This window comes from Octopus sinensis, linkage group LG1 (genome assembly GCF_006345805.1).
Source record: "Octopus sinensis linkage group LG1, ASM634580v1, whole genome shotgun sequence".
In the NCBI taxonomy this organism is placed as follows: domain Eukaryota; kingdom Metazoa; phylum Mollusca; class Cephalopoda; order Octopoda; family Octopodidae; genus Octopus; species Octopus sinensis.
The window spans coordinates 59078435-59096192 of record NC_042997.1 but is presented as its reverse complement, the minus strand read 5'-3'; the positions used below and the strand labels follow the sequence as shown (position 1 = coordinate 59096192).

General features: G+C 34.2%; 1 protein-coding gene across 3 annotated transcripts in view; it reads left to right on the top strand.

Moving 5' to 3' along the window:
- The window catches only part of LOC115210892 (sorting nexin-16), a 104909-nt gene that overhangs the window by 34033 nt on the left and 53118 nt on the right, over positions 1-17758 (top strand). Inside the window, exon 1 of one of the 3 annotated variants that reach the window (XM_036501288.1) lies at positions 13739-14171. The exons of the other annotated variants lie outside the window; for them this stretch is intronic. Within the exon in view, the coding sequence (XP_036357181.1) occupies positions 13888-14171 (284 nt within the window). The 5' untranslated portion in view covers positions 13739-13887. Of the gene's footprint in view, positions 1-13738; positions 14172-17758 lie in introns of those variants that run through there. 3 annotated transcript variants of the gene reach the window in all.

Sequence of the window (17758 nt, the reverse complement as noted above, 5' to 3'; positions counted from 1 at the left end):
GTACTGGGGTTGATGTAACTGATTTACCTTCCCCAACATTGTTGGCCTTGTGCCAAAATTTAAAACTAACATATAATTAATTATTACATAGATATATATAAAACAAATGGTAGAGATAGAAAATGGAATACACAGGAAACTTTATTGCTCACAACCATTGTTTTGACACATTGTACACCGATCCCGTGGTGCATCCCTTGCTGCAGAAGTACCTTATCAGGTGATGTAATAAGAGGTGTCTCGTTAAATAAATTCTATTGTGTTTGGATTTAATGCAATATGTTGTTAGTGACCATAGGTTTAAGCTGTTGGAAAGGAATAGCCAGAGACAAATTTCTGTTGGAAAAGCAGTGAATGTGCTTTATTGGTGTACTACTAGGAACACACCTAACACTTAAATATGTATATGTATATATATATATATATATATATATATATAATATATATACATATAAATTTGACATGGGTGATTCTTTCTTGTCTTGGAATTCACGGTCAAACGGCTGGGTGGAATTGTGTGTGTGAAAATTTACACAGATGTGTAGAATGATCCAATGGTGTTGCTGGGCTTTGTATTTTTTCATAGCTCCCATGGTTACCGAGATAATCTACTATAATAATACTTTTGTGTTTATGAATGAGAAAGGAAGGGGTGATAGATGAATAAATCAAACAGCATTTCAACTCTGTGTGTGTATGTAAAATGGGTGTGTGTGTGAATGTGTGTGTGCATGTGCGCACACAATGGAAGTGGGATGGTTCATCTTTGTTCGCTTAGTATTTGGGTTTATTTTTTGATTTGGTTGAATCTTGGTTGTTACTTTTTTGTTGGTCAGTTACTTTTAGCATTTTGACTGAAAGTCATTCTAAAATTATTTTTCAATGTAAGTGTGCCCAAACTAGTCGAATGCTTACACAGAGTAGGTTTTACAGCCACATCATCCAAACCGACTAGGTGAAACCGGGCTTAGCTGCTAGTATATAAATAAAACAAAAAAATTCAAAAGTTCTCCAAGGCAGTTCCCTAGCATGGCTGCAGTCTAATGACTGAAACAAGTAAAACATAAAAGATAAAGATATAATGCAGAAACACCCTGCAGAGTGTAATAGTCAATAAAATAGAAATAAAATTAAGAAAATTTATTCTTTCTGTGCAGCCCAACAGCAAATGATCCATGGCCTGTTATTAGTCTGCGACCCAATGGTTAGCAACCTGCTCTATATAAGCTGTCTTTTACTTTCATTTCATTGGGATTGATAAAATAAACATCTGCAGTATATGGAAGTTGATTCAATCAATTATATACTCCACTCTTCCTTATAAAAATTAACAATCTTCTTATGATTTGTAAAAAGTTATTGATAATTTTTAAAAAATACTTTATAATGGAACAAATGTATGAGTAGGTATTGAAGTATGGCAGTAAGTTAGATATGAATTGGCTTCAAAAATTGATTTTGATTTTGAGTTTGAGATTTTTCACAGAATGTACCAATGCTTTGAAGCAGGGGTTCTCAGCCATTTTTTAAAAATCTACGGACCCCTTTTATTACTATTTTGTTCTGGTGGACCCCAATAGCCATTCAGTGTTCAAAAACTAGTTTTGTAGAAACTTCTTTTCAAATTCATATTTTGTGTAGGTTGAATTATGTAAAATGTTATAGAAAGAAGCCTAGCTGTTTCCTGTAATACATACCAATAAATACATCTAAAGCAAAATTTTCTCAGGGGCCCTTAAAATACTATTGTTGATTCCTAATTTACTATTTTCTTGTTTGGACCTCCAAAATCTTATATGGATACTCAGGGGCCATATAGATCCTGGCTGAGAATCACTGCTTTAAAGGAAGAGTATATATCTTACAGTATCCCTTTTTTCTTGTTCCCTGGTATATGAAAGAAATATTTCTATGTAAAGAAATTGTTATTTTTAACATAGGTAGTGTCAGATGTTGTGTGGTGCTAAATTCTCAACAGAGTCGTGAAATGGACTTCAGTGATCTACTTAAACTGTTTGAGTTGTTTTCAAATGCCATCTGGGAGATGTTTTCTGTTCCTTACTCTCTAGTTTTCTTTCTTATACAATGAAGACTTCAAAATTACCTCAGACATGTCTGGGCCTGATTTCTAGCTGAAACTCCTCCACATATTTTGCTAATGCATCTGTGAAAGGCATGAAAGTTACAATTTCCTGTTTTCATTAGAAAGGACGATGGTGTAAGATATTTTCAATCTAATGAATCCATTAAATTAGTAGAAAACTTGATTTTGTTCTGATCACATGGCAGCTGCTTTCTTTTATAACAAAATCAATTGCACTATATTGATTTCCCTGATGTTTGTATGAGAATATAAATATGATTTTCCTATCAATTGGTTGCTTTAGTTGTTCCTTAGTAGGGAAGCACAGCTTGTTGCTGCGATTAACAAGAAGCATTATACAATGGCAAGTGTTTGTCTAAACTATGTGTCATTTAATCTGTTTATCTTTCATATGCTAAGTACAGGACATATTGTACTTGAAACGTGTTCACACACTCATGTGAGCATATACACTTAACATGGACATATTACTTTTGATGCATTTTTACATGTAATTATAAACTGTTACATAGTTTGTACTGAGGGAACTTTTGGAGAGCAAGTTGTTAAGATCATCATCATAATTGTTAGGTTAGTAATGAATTGGCAAGAATTGTTTTCAAATAAAATCTGTAGAGTTGTACATTGCATATCTACTTCATCTCACAACTCTACATTATACACCTATCTTGTCAAGTTTATTTCCAAGGTGTTATGATGCTCATTTGAGGGCACTAGTATTGTGTTCTATTCTTGTCAAAGACATTTAACTCTCAACAGCCGAGTCCATTTGTTGTAAGTACAAACCATAGTGAGACAGTGTTTGATGCTGTAGATAACCAAGTGCTCTACTCAATTTACAAGTGTTTCATTAACTTGGAGTACTTAGTCGAAATCCTCACAAGGTCAGATTGCCTGGTCAGAATAAGTACATTTGTTTCAGCACTAAGCAGTGATGAGGAATAAACTAACTTTAAGTGTAATTGTCCATGGCCTGGTTTCAATTCTTGGTTGATTTATTTTTCTTGACTTACTCATTGCACCTGCTAATCTGGCCATATTCATTAGCTTGCACAGGAATCAGTTCTGCCAGATTGTCTTCAGTGGTGAATCAATAGCCCCATAAAGATTGTGGGACATTTTCATTTATTTCCTTCATCCCTTTAATATTTAAACTGGCCACATCCAGCCAAAATATTCTACTTATTTTTTGTTCAAACAGGTCAGATCTGGCATCTCACACTTACCCAACAATGTCATTCTAAAAATAAACTACCACATCATCAAAATCTTAAAGCTATGAGAAAATGCATGATTAGTTCAAAACAATGTGACTAAATAAGCATTTAACAGAAAAATCTGAACACTACTATGTTTTAATGTGGTTCTTAAGGGTAGGCATTTAGTGTTAGTTTATTGAATCTAGTTGTCTCTTATTTTAATTATAGATTTTTAAAGAGCTCAAATTTTTCCTTGTGTCTCCACATGACCACTACAATAAGAATAATCTTTCAATTGGTGGCTTATTTCTCTTCAAAAACAGAAGAAATTTTATATTTTCATTATAATTAACAGCAAAAATTAATATATGGATTTGTTTTTCTGTTTTTCTTTTGAAATTTTAACTTACTGAATTATATTTTAACCCTTTTGTTCCCATATTTCTATTGAAATATACTGACTTAATTTCAATTAATTTTGAAAATAATGAAAAATTTAGTAAATAACCTTGTTATTGTTAAGCTGGTGTTTGGAACATAATATGGATTTTCATGGAAAGTTTAAATTTAGATCACTTAAAAGCAAGAAGTGGAAATTATAGAACCAGAAACAATCTCAAGTGTGTTGGTATTAAAAAAGTTAAACACTTTGAACTGGCATACACTTGGTTGTCAAAGGGTTCTCTTGTTCTTGGAAGAAAATAATTTGGATTTCTGTGAATTGTCTCTGTTTATCAAGGATCTTGATTCATCATCATCATCATTGTTTAACATCTGACTTTCATGCATGTGTGGGTAGGATGGTTGACAGGTAGAAGACTACCCCAGGCTACTGTGTCTGCTTTGGCAGGGTTTTTACAGCTGGATGCCCTTCCAAATGTCAACCACTTCACAGTGTGGACTGGATGCTTTTATGTGGCACCAGCTCTAGCAAGGTCACCAAGTAACTTGCAAGACAAGTAACATGGTCACTTGCAAGACAGTTAAAAGTGCCACCATGTAACTTGCAAGATAAAGAATTTTGCGAGGGGTGGGGTATTGGAGGAGGGGATCTTGTATCAGATGATGAAAAGTTAGAATGTGACAGAGAAATAGAGAAGCAGAAACAGGTGTCTTGCTATAGAGGAGATACATGGTTACCAGGCAAGAAAGAGAGAAGAGAAAGAGAGAGAATGAGAGGAAGAGAGAGAGAGAGAGGGAGGAGGGAGAGGTACAAGAATGGGGACAGAAATAGGTGTGCTGATGTAAAGGAGATACTAGGTTACCTAGCCCGAGGGAAAAGCAAGAGGAAAGAGAGAGTGATCAAGAAGGAGGGCAGAAACAGGTGTGCTGCTGTAGAGGGGATACATCTCTACTCAGCCAGAGGGAAGAGCAAGGGAAAGAGATAGTGGGAAATAGCAAAAGTGCAAGAGAGAGCAGGTGAGAGATGGTGGTGAAGTGCTAGGGTACACTCACAAGTAACAACAGCATAGATGTGATGGGAGAGAAAGAAAGAGAAAGATAAATGGTAGCAATTGCCAGGGCATGCCCTCAAGGTACGGAGGTCATAATATATGTGTTCAAGTACTGCCCAGAATGTGTGAACATGGAGTGAGGATTGCAGTGCCTGGCAAAAACCTAGGTATAAAGATGGGGTGGAGGAAAGCAGCAATACAGTGAGCAGGGCAGTGAGAGCAAGGAAAGGGAGCGGGAGACAATCATAGTGTATGAAGAGGAAATGTGAGGAAGAGAAAGATGCAGTTTAGAAGAGGAGGTGTAGTTCAGTTTCTTAGGGTAGGGTGTGAAAAGTTTATTGTTACAAGTGGGTTAGATACCACTTCTAGCACTCAGTTTCACTGATGTGGGTGGGTCTTCTCTAGGACCTCATATCACCAAACATCTCAGTCCTTTGTCATTTCCTCTGTGAGTCCTAACATCCTGAGACTGGTCTTCACCACTCCATACCATGTCTTTTGGGGTCTCCTTCTTCCACATGTACTATCCACTTACAGTGACAGACACTTTTGTATATAGCTGCCTTTACTCATATACACCACATATCCAAACCAAAGCATTCTCCTCTCTTGCATGCCACATTTAATTTCTCTTATGCCTAACTTTTCTCTCAACACAGTTGTGCTTTGTTGGCCATGCACTCTGATGTTGCAAATCCAATGGAGGATACTACCTTCATTCCTCTCCAGTCTATGCATGTCCTCTGCATTCATAGCTTATGTCTCACTACCATGGAGTATAGCCATTCGTATGGTTTTCTTATATGAATTTAATTTGAATTGATACAAGGCCAATTTTTTATTCGGAAAATGTAGAATTTACTGGATAATCTCAGTATATTATGAGTATTATTTTACTGAATCTGGATGGATGAAAGGCAGTTGATTTTTGTGTAATGTGTATGAGTGTGGTTGTATAGTTGAAAAGTTTACTTCCCAACTTCATAGTTTCAGGTTCAGTCTCATTTCAAGGACCTTGTGTAACTGTCTTCTACCATAGAGAAACTAACTAAAGCCTTGGAACTGAATTTTGTATACTGATGGAAACTGATAGAAGCTTGTCATATCATATGTGTATGTGTTTGTATATATTGTGTGAATATGTGTGTTTGTGTCTCCTTGTCCTAACATTGCGTGATAGTTGTAAATGAGTGTCACTGTAATACAAACAAGGTCATTCATTTCCAATGTTTTGTGAAAACATACCTGGCTATGGGGAAATATTGCCTCTGTGTTTCAATATGTGTTATAATTTTATATATATATATTTTGTGAATGTGTGTTTGTATAGATATATCTCTGTAAGTGTATATATATATATATATATATTATATATATATATATATATAATATATATATATATATTGTGAATGTGTGTTGTATAGATATATCTCTGTATAAATAATTTTGAAATCTGTGTGTCTGTGAATTTGTCACCATGTATAACATACTTAATTGCTTCTGTGCAGAAGGTCTCTATTCATATCACCTTATACCATTCTGTCCGCAGGCTAGTATTTAGATCTGTTTATAGTGTCTTGTCAGAATATTTTCTAATTGCTATGAGTAAGCTCTCACCTGAGTTGTTTAAAGTTGTCCTGTCTTGCCAGTTGGCACAATTCTCTTAATGATTAAGTTTTGGCTAACAAAACTTGAATCTCATCTGTAATTAGTCACATTTTCGACATTGTCTTTATGAATTTCATGATATTTAATGTTATAATTGTTCTTTTGTTCCAAAAGGGGGTTAGAAAATGTGTGTATGTGTGTAGAAATGTTAGTTGAGTTAGAGATGTAATACAATATATTAAGACATATTAAAAACTTAACAAATATGAATAAATACAAATGATATAACAAATGAATATATAATGTATATATTTATAATCTCAGACAGATATGGATTATATCCAATTTAAACTTCTGCAGATTGATGTCAGTATGGAATTATATTAATGGGGAGTGAATGGATAAATACAGTGTGTTGGTAGGATAGTTGGCTGCAGTCTAGATTTTTGTTCAACCTTGACATTCACTGGCTCCATTTCTTCATAATTTGCTATTTGAATGTTTTTGTGAAGCATAGGGTAAAATCTTTAATTTGAGGAGGCACTCATTTAACCTAGTTATTGCGAAAATTTACTATGCCATAATAATAATAATAATAATATAATAATAATAATAATAATGGTTTCAAATTTTGGGGAAAGGGCTAAGTTGATTAGATCAACCCCAGTGATCAACAAGTACTTGTTTATCAACCCCTGAAAGGATGACAGGCTAATCGATTTCAGTGGTATTTGAACTCAGAACATAAAGATGGACCAAATGCTGCTACGTATTTTGCCTTGCTTGCTAATGATTCTGCTAGCTTGCCACCTTAATAATAATAATAATAATAATAATAATAATAATAATAATAATTTCAAATTTTAGCACAAGGCTAGCAATTTCAGTGGGGATAAGTTGATTACATCAACCCCAGTGTTCAACTGGTACTTATTTCATCATCCCTGAAAGGATGAAAGGCAAAGTTGATCTTGGTGGAATTTGAACTCAGGTCGTAAAGATGGACAAAATGCTGCTATAAAATGCTAATGATTCTGCCAGCTTGCCACCTTAATAATAATAATAATAAATAATAATAATAATAATAATAATAATAATAATGGTTTCAAATTTTGGGGAAAGGGCTAAGTTGATTAGATCAACCCCAGTGATCAACAAGTACTTGTTTATCAACCCCTGAAAGGATGACAGGCTAATCGATTTCAGTGGTATTTGAACTCAGAACATAAAGATGGACCAAATGCTGCTATGTATTTTGCCTTGCTTGCTAATGATTCTGCTAGCTTGCCACCTTAATAATAATAATAATAATAATAATAATAATTTCAAATTTTAGCACAAGGCTAGCAATTTCAGTGGGGATAAGTTGATTACATCAACCCCAGTGTTCAACTGGTACTTATTTCATCATCCCTGAAAGGATGAAAGGCAAAGTTGATCTTGGTGGAATTTGAACTCAGGTCGTAAAGATGGACAAAATGCTGCTATAAAATGCTAATGATTCTGCCAGCTTGCCACCTTAATAATAATAATAATAATAATAATAATAATAATAATAATAATAATACCACATGGGCTTCTGCATGCAAAGGAGATCAAGTCATTTTACATCTTAAAGCTGCTCTGGAATATGGTCAGCTTTTCTTCAGTACACAGGTTACAATTGCCATTTTGCTAAAATGCTTTGGCATGGACTGTAATTCTCCATTTGATATTATAATTGTGTTCTGTTGTTCTTTTAGTGACTATATGTGGTATCTACTCTTCTGCTGATGTTTATGAATGAGTGGATATGTTAGTGGAATATGGATTTGAAAGTATTCAAAGTTATATTGATGTAGGGATTTAGGTGTGTTTTTATTGATAGTAAAGACATCTGCATGGTATGTTATTGACCTTTTTGAGATATTGACCGTTAAATGGACAATTTCCGGAGTTGATGCAATGTCATATAAAGAAGTGAACTAGTGTTTGCTATAGTAAGGCAAAGTTAGGTGTGCTTGAGTAACTTAGTTGTTTCTCTTAAATATTTTATATCAGTAGTTATTGGGAAAATGTTTTTGTATCAAAGTAAAAATTTACTGGTGATGTTGTGATCGGAGTTGGATTGTTGAAGCATAGTAGTTTTGGTTTATATTGGTCATGCAGAAGTTGGGGTATATATGGTATTTGTTGTGTATTGGAATTTTTTCCCTGAAGGCATTTAACATAATTGTAATAATGAGACACTCTGATGAAAGAGTCCTCATCTGAAGAGAAGCTTGACAAGCATGTTCGATATTTTTATTGAATATCAAGCATATGGCAATTAATGACATAAATTGGGTAGAAAGAGTATTTGTTAATATATAGAAGCCTTTCATTGCTTTTTCTTTTTAGAAAGGTTGGTAGCTGTCAGTGTCTAGGTTTCATATAATATCAAGGTTGCTAATTCTAAAAGATTACAGAACCACATTGAGGCACTCTTGATATAAAATTGACATCATTATATAAACAAATCTTGGAAGGGTCAAATGTGTTTGATATTTTACAGAGAAAAAAGTAAATTTCAAATGCAGCAATATTGGGTATTTACTCTTATAAGATGGAACGCTTATTGGCAACTTTTTTCCAACTTGTCTGTAAAATACCAAATTAATTGTTTAGGTTTGTGTCTACTACTATTTGTAGATTTAAATCTTAAAAGCTAAACCTAAAATTAACAGTGGACACATGCCTAAATATACTTAATTTCTATAACTGATTTATACCATATAAAGTTAGGATTTAAATTCAAAAACTCTAAAGGAATCAATTTATAACATCTATTGGCTTATATACTATGATAACTTTTTGAAATAAATACTTGCTCTACCTAATGTTAAATTTGTACTAATTAAGCTCATAATACCATCAGACACACACAAAAATGTGTGTGTGTGGAGTGTATGCCATGTATAAATGTGTGTGTGTATACGAATGGTGTTTTAATCAAATTAAATTAATTTTCTAAAATTTATGTCAAATAGTTTTGTCAACAGATTTTTAGATTATTGCACTATGAGTGCTTTATCTGTGTTGCATTTGACATGAGAAACCTACAGATAAATTCATAGAGACAGATAGAGAGAGAGAATTGGAAGCTGATGAATGAGAGGAGGAACAACCATCTTTTTGCTATTGGGTGTTGGATAAAACACTGTTGAACTTAACTGGTATTAAAAAGAATGAGGGGCATGAGCAGTAATAGAAGATAACATGCAGTAATTTGTGAGTTCTGGTTCTTTTATTGCTACAGAAAAATGTGTATTGCAGTAGTTTTTGAAATGAATGTCATAACACAGAAATAAAAGTATGGGGATGAGGATCTGATTTTAACCCTTTTGTTATCATATTTCTGTTGAAATATACTGACTTTGTTTCACTTAATTTTGGAAATAATTAAGGATGTAGTAAAGTAACTGTCATTATTAAGCAGGTGTTTGGAACATAACACAAAATTCTCAAGGAAGATTTTAATTTAGATCTCTTTAAAACTGGAAATTTGTATCATAAAATCAATGGCAGTTTCAGGTGGGTTGGTATCAAAAGGGTTAAAAAAACTTTAAAAATAATAAATCTTTTGTGTACCATCAATCCTTCCATCAAACAAAAAACAACAAAAACTAACAAAATACGTCACAGATTTTGTTTCAGTTCCATTCTTTAAACCTCAAGCCAGTGGCAATGAAGCTGACCTAAAAACAAAAATGTTCCACCTATGAGAAGAATTGGTTGCTAATTCTAAAAGATTACAGAACCACATTGTGGCTCTCTTAGATTGTTTTTCTTCAATTTAATTGGCTGGCTGGTTGTTTATTGTGTCTACTCTTATCTCAGAAATAATTGAAACTAAAAGCCTATTTATTTTATCAATGATTACAAAGCAAAATAAAGTTTATTTTGTTTTTCGAAATTTTATCTCTTTTTGCAAGGTGTTTAGGTATTAAATACACAGTATAGTATTTTCACACACATATATATCCAATGAAGATGGAAATATGTTGTAATGTTGCTTATAGAATTTAAGTGATTCATCTGCTGTAAATCATATAGGTATGTTAACCATTACAACAATCTTACATAACAACCATTGACCACTCAAATTAGTAAGCTATGTAAGTTATGATGACATACTAGAGACCTATCAAAGGAGATTGTAGTCCACACAGTATCAAGGTATAGTATCACATACATGCATACATACATACATCATACTTACATACATATGCACATATGTGATAAAAAAATATTATTGTATCATGTGCAGAATTCGAATGCCAAAGTCATGTAGCAAAGTGTTTTTTGGTTGGTTTGTTGGTTTGTTTCCCTAATTACCCATGTGGAATGGCTCTACTGCATGACAGATAGTGGTTAACTCTCATGATTAATTACATCACTAGTTAGTTTTTTACCATGTACTTTAAGTGACAAAAAGTTTACTGGAAAAACAGAGGATAGTCATCATCATCATTGTTTAACATCCATTTTCCATGCTAGCATGGGTTGGATGGTTTGATAAGAGCCCTTGAGCCAGAAGATCATGCTAAGCTCCAATGTCTGATTTGGCATGTATTCTATGGGTAGATACCCTTCCTAATACCAACCACTTCACAGTGTGGACCAGATACTTTTTACATGACACTGGCAGTGAAGAACATAAACAGGAAGCAAATTGAATTATTCAAATTATTTGATTTTTTTATTGGCTGAAACCAAGAAAATATTTCCTGCTTAAATTTACGTGTACCACATTATGCTGATATGTGAATTCTTAAACTACCATCATATTTTCCTGATAATAAATTCAATAATATAGTGAATCCTATCAGAAACAAAAATTGAATCCCTTGAATGCACGGTTTAAATTTTATCACCAACTCTTGGATTGATTGTTAGAAGACTGAAATTGCCTGGTCTTGAATTAATTTTCTAATTTTAGAAAATTCAGGTATGAGCTAGCATAAATTGTTTTGTGTATGGGTTTTAGTTTTAACTTTTTATTTGTTTCAGTCTTTGGCCTGCAGCCCTACTGGGAAACAACCTTGAAGAATTTAATAAAACAAATGTACCTCAGTACTTATTTTTAAGCCTGGTACTTATTTTTCTAATCTCTTCTTGCCAAACTGCTAAGTTACGGGGAAATAAATAAACCAGCACTAGTTGTCAAGTGTTGAAGGGGGACAAACACAAACACTGACTCACACATATATACATATACACACATATACATATATATAAACATATGTATTTGTGTATATATGTGTGTGTGTGTGTGTGTGTATATATATATATATATATATATATATATAAAATAAATAAATAAATGTGCCCTTTTAAAGCCTAGCCAGGCTCATGGGCCCAGTTTCCCGGTTTCTATAGCATATGTGTTCCCCATCTGGATGGGATGCAAGTCCATTGCAGTGTTACTCATTTTTGCCAGCTGAGTGGACTGGAACAATGTCAAATGAAGTGTTTTGCTCAGGAACACAATGTGTCGCCTGGTCCAGGAATCAAAACCACAATCTTACGATCATGATGCTGACACCCTAACCACTAAGCTACGCGCCTCCACACACACATATATATATATATGTATGTATGTATGACAGACTTCTTTCATTTTCACTCAATGCATTGGTTGACTTGCAGCTATAGTAGAAGACACTTATCCAAGGTGGCATGTAGTGGGACTAAACATAGTTCATAGAAGAAAAATGTGGATAATGTATACAACAAAGATCAGATGGTGAGGCAGAATTACGTTTATTTATAGGCTGAGTTGGGATCAAACAACAGCATTACTCTTGTATTCCCCTCCAAGAAGTTCTGAAAATCTATGGGAACCACTGTTTTTCTTAGAGTAAATAAATAAAAACAAGCTGGTTTTTGACTGGGGGAGACATGTATGTTAAGTATTTGTGTGAGAATTTATTGTGTGCAAATTATCTTTTTAAGGACTGAGATAAGATAGAGAGCAGAGAACTGTGCCTGAAAGGACCCTGGTTTGACTTCTTAGAATAACTTGTGCAAAAACAAATAATAAAAAATAAAAAGCATGTATTAGCTCTCATGACATACAAGTCAGGAATCTAACATCATACCTACCCTACAATTGTGTCTCTTCATGCAGACATATTTCACTATATCACCCCTATCCTTCTTTAGAGGTGTTGCTTTGACTTGACCTTTGGCAGCAGAGGGTCAATGTTAGTAATTTTAGTATGTATAAGTAATGAAACAGTGTTGTAATGTTATCGAATAATAAGTACCCTTGTTGTATTCATATGGCACCCTATTAGCTCCTTGGCATTTCAGAATACTTTCATTAAACTTTAAATACTCTCTCCAAGCAATTGTTTATGCTTTTCTTTGTTGGTAAAATCTTCCACCAAATTCTTTTCTTACTACTTTTTTCTTTCACACTTCATTTCTCTTCTTCAGTTCATTATTTCATTCTCCTTAATGTTGTCTTTTAATTCTCTGCTCTTACTGTAAAGTCATTTGCTATCAAGCTTTCTTCTCTTGCTCCCCCCCCCCCCGTTTCTTTATCTTTTTCTCTCTGTCATATTCTCTTACATTCTTTTTATTCTTGTCTCTTTATCTCTTCCACCTGAAACCCTCCTCCCTCCCTGAGTTAAGTTTTACTGTCACTTTCTTTCTGGTCTTTCTATCATCAGCCAACATCACCCTTGACCTTCTACCAACAGACAACCACCTCAACTTACTTTGCCAAATGACTTCCACCTACCGTTACTAATTGCTTTTCACTGCAACTAATTGCACCTCCCCCCTCTACAGACACGTACACATTCATAGTAAAGCTGTTGTCACTGGCTTCTTTTCAGATCTCTTGCGTTTCTCACTGTAAACCTCAAGTAATTCCCAAAGTCCGGATAGTTATTTGGTGTACTAAAAAATACCCACACATCATTGAACACATTTGGGGTGGAAAATACTGTGGTGAATATTGAAAGGAAAGAAATATTTACAGCAGAAGGATAGTTTTTTGAAACTGAAGTGAAGAAGAAAGAAATTCTTGCCTTAAATTTATTTAAAAGCCATACTAAGTTGAATTCAGTAGCACCAACTCACTGTATACATCTACCTACACAGTGTAAATTGTGTGCACTTACATACACACTCACACATGACCATTCATACACATTATGCTTTTCAGCATGAATAAAATTGCAACAATTTTTAAGGATCTAAAGAAGTAAAGAAAGAAATTTAAAGCTTTCTAATGATTTATATTCTTCCATTGAGAATATTTAATCTCACACTAAATATATTTTTCTTTCTATTTCTCTGGTTCATTTGTTTGTTCTGTTGTTGATGATGATACAGTTAATTGAAAAGTAGTGGGTCAAATAAGAATTTTGTACAGAAGGAGAACCCATTAACTCTGAATTTTCCATCTTATCTTTCATCTAACAACACACAGTTGTTCCCCTGTAGTCAGTTTGTAGAATGGTCATTACGAAAACAAATCTTGATTATTATGTATGAAGTAAGTTCAAGTGTCCGGCGAAAGAGGAAGACTCAGTGTGGTGTTATTACCACTACTACTACTGCTGCCACCGCTACCACCACCACCACTAGTGCCATTGACACTACTAACACAATTAGTGTTAGCCAAGTGAGATATTACCTGCTTTTCACCTTGCTTTGTGTACTGAATGTCATCCGAGAACCTAATTTTCTTTCCAACATTCGTATCGGTCAGATGATCAATATCAAATCAATGGCTGCCAACTTGGTTTTGAAACTTTTCGGCATTTGTTTGTAAGTTATCAGTACCATAATTTTCGTCATTGTCATCATCACCATTGCAATTGCCATATCTTTGTTTTTATTTATTTTATTACTTCATTTTATGACTGGTAATAAAATTGTTTTGTTTATTTCTTCAATTTGTTGCTTTGTCACCACTACTCTGTAAACACCTTCCTACAAGCACACTGGGATTTCTCTCACTCACTGTGCATCACACCTTCATTTACATATCACACTTGCTACCACTTTCCTCTTCATCCTCACTTCTCCATTCTAACATCTCAAAGTACCCACCACTACACAACCTTAATACCACCAAACTATTCTTACAGCATCAAGCCTCATTACATAATTTCCTTGTCTCAAATTTTTTGTCTTTTTTTCTTTTTCTGTGTTTTATTTATTTTTTGTTTCAATATTCATGTTATTATTCATGAGATGATGGTATATTCCTAAGATAATTTGAAGCTGAAACTTTTCTATTTTTTATAACTCTGTTTTATCTCGTTGTGCTAGATTAGGATTGAATAGATCTTTAGATTCTATATTCTTTTATTTGTTTCAGTCATTAGGTTGTGGCCATGCTGGGGCACCACCTTGAAGAATTTTTAGTCAAATGAATTGACCCCAGTACTTTTTTTTTTGAAGCCTGTTACTTATTTTATTGGTTTCCTTTGCCAAACTGCTAAGTTATGGTGACATGAATACACCAGCACCAGTTGTCAAGTGGTGGTGGGGGAAGACATGGACACACACACACACATACACACACACAATGGTCTTTCCTCAGTTTCTGTCTACTGAATCCACTTACAAGGCTTTGGGTTGGCTCAGGGTTGCAACAGAAGATACTTGTCTAGTGTACTATGCAGTGGGACTGAACCCAGAACCATATGATTGGGAAGCAAACTTCTTATCACACAGCCATGCTGGCACCTATTCTTACCACTCAGCTGCACCTGTGCCTATAGACAATAATCATGCTTGTGCCTATAGCCATGCCTGCACCTATTGTGTAAGAGCTTTTAGGGCAAATTAATTTTTCTATTTAAAGTTGGATGCCTCTTCATATAACTGTCAATGAGCCAATGAAGGAACTTTTACTCCAGTGATTCTCTACTAGTGTCCATATGGCCCTTGGGGGTCCATATAAGATTTACATGTTAAAATTTATCTGCAGTAATTTTTTTTATATACAACTCTTAATAATACTATAAAAAATATATGATTTGTTAAACATTGAATGACTAGGAAGGGTCTATCCAAGTAAAATAGGAATCAAAGGGGTCCATTGATAAAAATAAAATATTATTGAGAAACATTGCTTTACATAATTGTTCAACTGCTAGAAATACCAGCTAAACTTTCTTCAAATCATACTTTGCTAATTAAAAAAAAATAAGGATGCACTGGATATTTTAGTCCTGGATTTAAGTTGTACCTGAGAAAAAGATGGGACAGTCAGTGCTGGAACACTTTTAATCATAGGTCTGTTGTATTAGATCTGATTATAGCTAAACAGTTGGGCTAATCACTCAAGTGTGAAGGTGGTCTGTACCAACATGCATTTCTTTCATGCTCAAACTACCAACTTAACAGTTCTGAGTTCAAATCCTTTGCAAGCATTTCGTTGCCCTGGAAAGAAACCTTATTCAGAAATTGCCTCAGTTCATCCAATTGTCTGATATATGTTCTAGATCACTTGGAAAATCATGTAATAAATTGCATCCAAATCCTGGAAGATTTATCTTTTATCTGCTGAATGTCATTAAACTGGCGCTAAATATTTGGAAAGCATTTTCACTTTTTTTTTCACTGTAATTTTTGTTATTAATGCATTGATACTTTTCCCTTGCATAGTTGAATACATGTTGGTACAGGGTCCTCTGTGAATGAGTTCTGTTGTGACTTTCGGTTTAGATTCAGTGTTGTATCTTTCTACTATGGTTGAAAGATAGAAGTCTTTTTTTTAATAGAGTAAACTTGATATCTCCTCAAGTTTACAATTTTACATACTAGAGTATACTGATAATTTACCTAATGTATTTTGTTGACCTTGCTTAAATATTTATTTATAGCCATTGTTTTATCCCCATTATATCACCAACAACATCTTTACTGCCACTGTCAATGTTATCATACTCCCACCACCACCACCACTATTCTTTTATAAAGGCTTTTATCTGGGTTGGCTTGGAATTAAGCAACTACAACATCCTTGCTGTTACAAGCTAATAAAAGATCTATGTGAGCATCTATAGAAATATGAAGTATCAGAAATCTTTTTAAGATCACTTACTATGCATGTTGGTACAGACTGCTTTCATGTTTGTATGATTAGCATAATTGTCTAACTATAGTTAGACCTAAGCTTGCAGACCTATGATTAATGTTGTTGCATCCCCAACTATCCTATCTTTAAGAGAAAAAAAAAAGGACATTGTATAATGTAGTCTTACATACTCCATGCCTAAAAATGGGGGTCTTCACAGAAGGAACACTTTTGATTGTAGATCTTCTTGATTAGGACTGACCTTGGTATAGCAAATAGCTAAAACATCACCATCAACATTACCATCAATATCAATACTATTGTTAGGCAGCAAACTGACAGAATTATTGGCATTTCGTCTGTCTTTACATTCTGAGTTCAAATTTCTCTGAGCTCAGCTTTGCCTTTCATCCTTTCAGGACCAATGAATTAAGTACCATTTGGGCACTGGGGTCGATGTAATTGACTTAACCCCTTCCCTGAAATTTCTGGTCTTATATCATATTTTGAAACCAATATCATTATTACAGTCAAAATTACAATCTCTAGCTTAGATGGCCTGCATAACATTCTTTTCTGCCTTTGTATTATATATTGTTTTGTCTGTGATCATGTTTAACTTCTAAACCCTTAATAGCTGTTACTATTAGCACTATTTTTGGTCAAGTCATACCAACTTATCTATGATTCGACTTCTGTCAATCCCATCCTTTGGGAGATATTTTCATGGAAGTGATATGTAGGTGATTAGAGTGTCTTTTCTACTCTAGGCAAAATATCTGAAATTTTTTGGGAGGGGCTTGTCAAATTTTTGGGGAAAGTAAGTCGATTAGATCAACCCCAGTACACAAGTGGTACTTAATTTCTTGACCCCAAAAGGATGAAAGGCAAAGTCGACCTTGGCGGAATTTGAACTCAGAACATAAAGACAGATAAAATAACACTAAGCATTTCACTCAGCATGCTCATATTTCTGCCAGCTTGTCGTCTTGGTAATTAGAGTGTCTGATAGAATGCCTTATGGTATTTGTTACAGCTCCCTATTCACTGAGTTCAATCTTACTAAGGTTAACTTGACATTTTATTCCCTGGAGTCAATAAAATGTCTGTCAAGTACTGCAGCTATTTCTCCACACACTCTCTCTCTCTCTTGGGGTCTGTTATATTGAAGGTGTCAAGAAAGGAGAATTCACATCCTGGCCCCACCCATCCTTTCACAACTACTCCGTGGACTTTATAAGAAAGAAAGCTTTTTTAGCAACACCATTTATTTTCATCATATGGGCAAAGTTTAGAGAGCTCTTGCCCCTGCTGGTGACAAAAG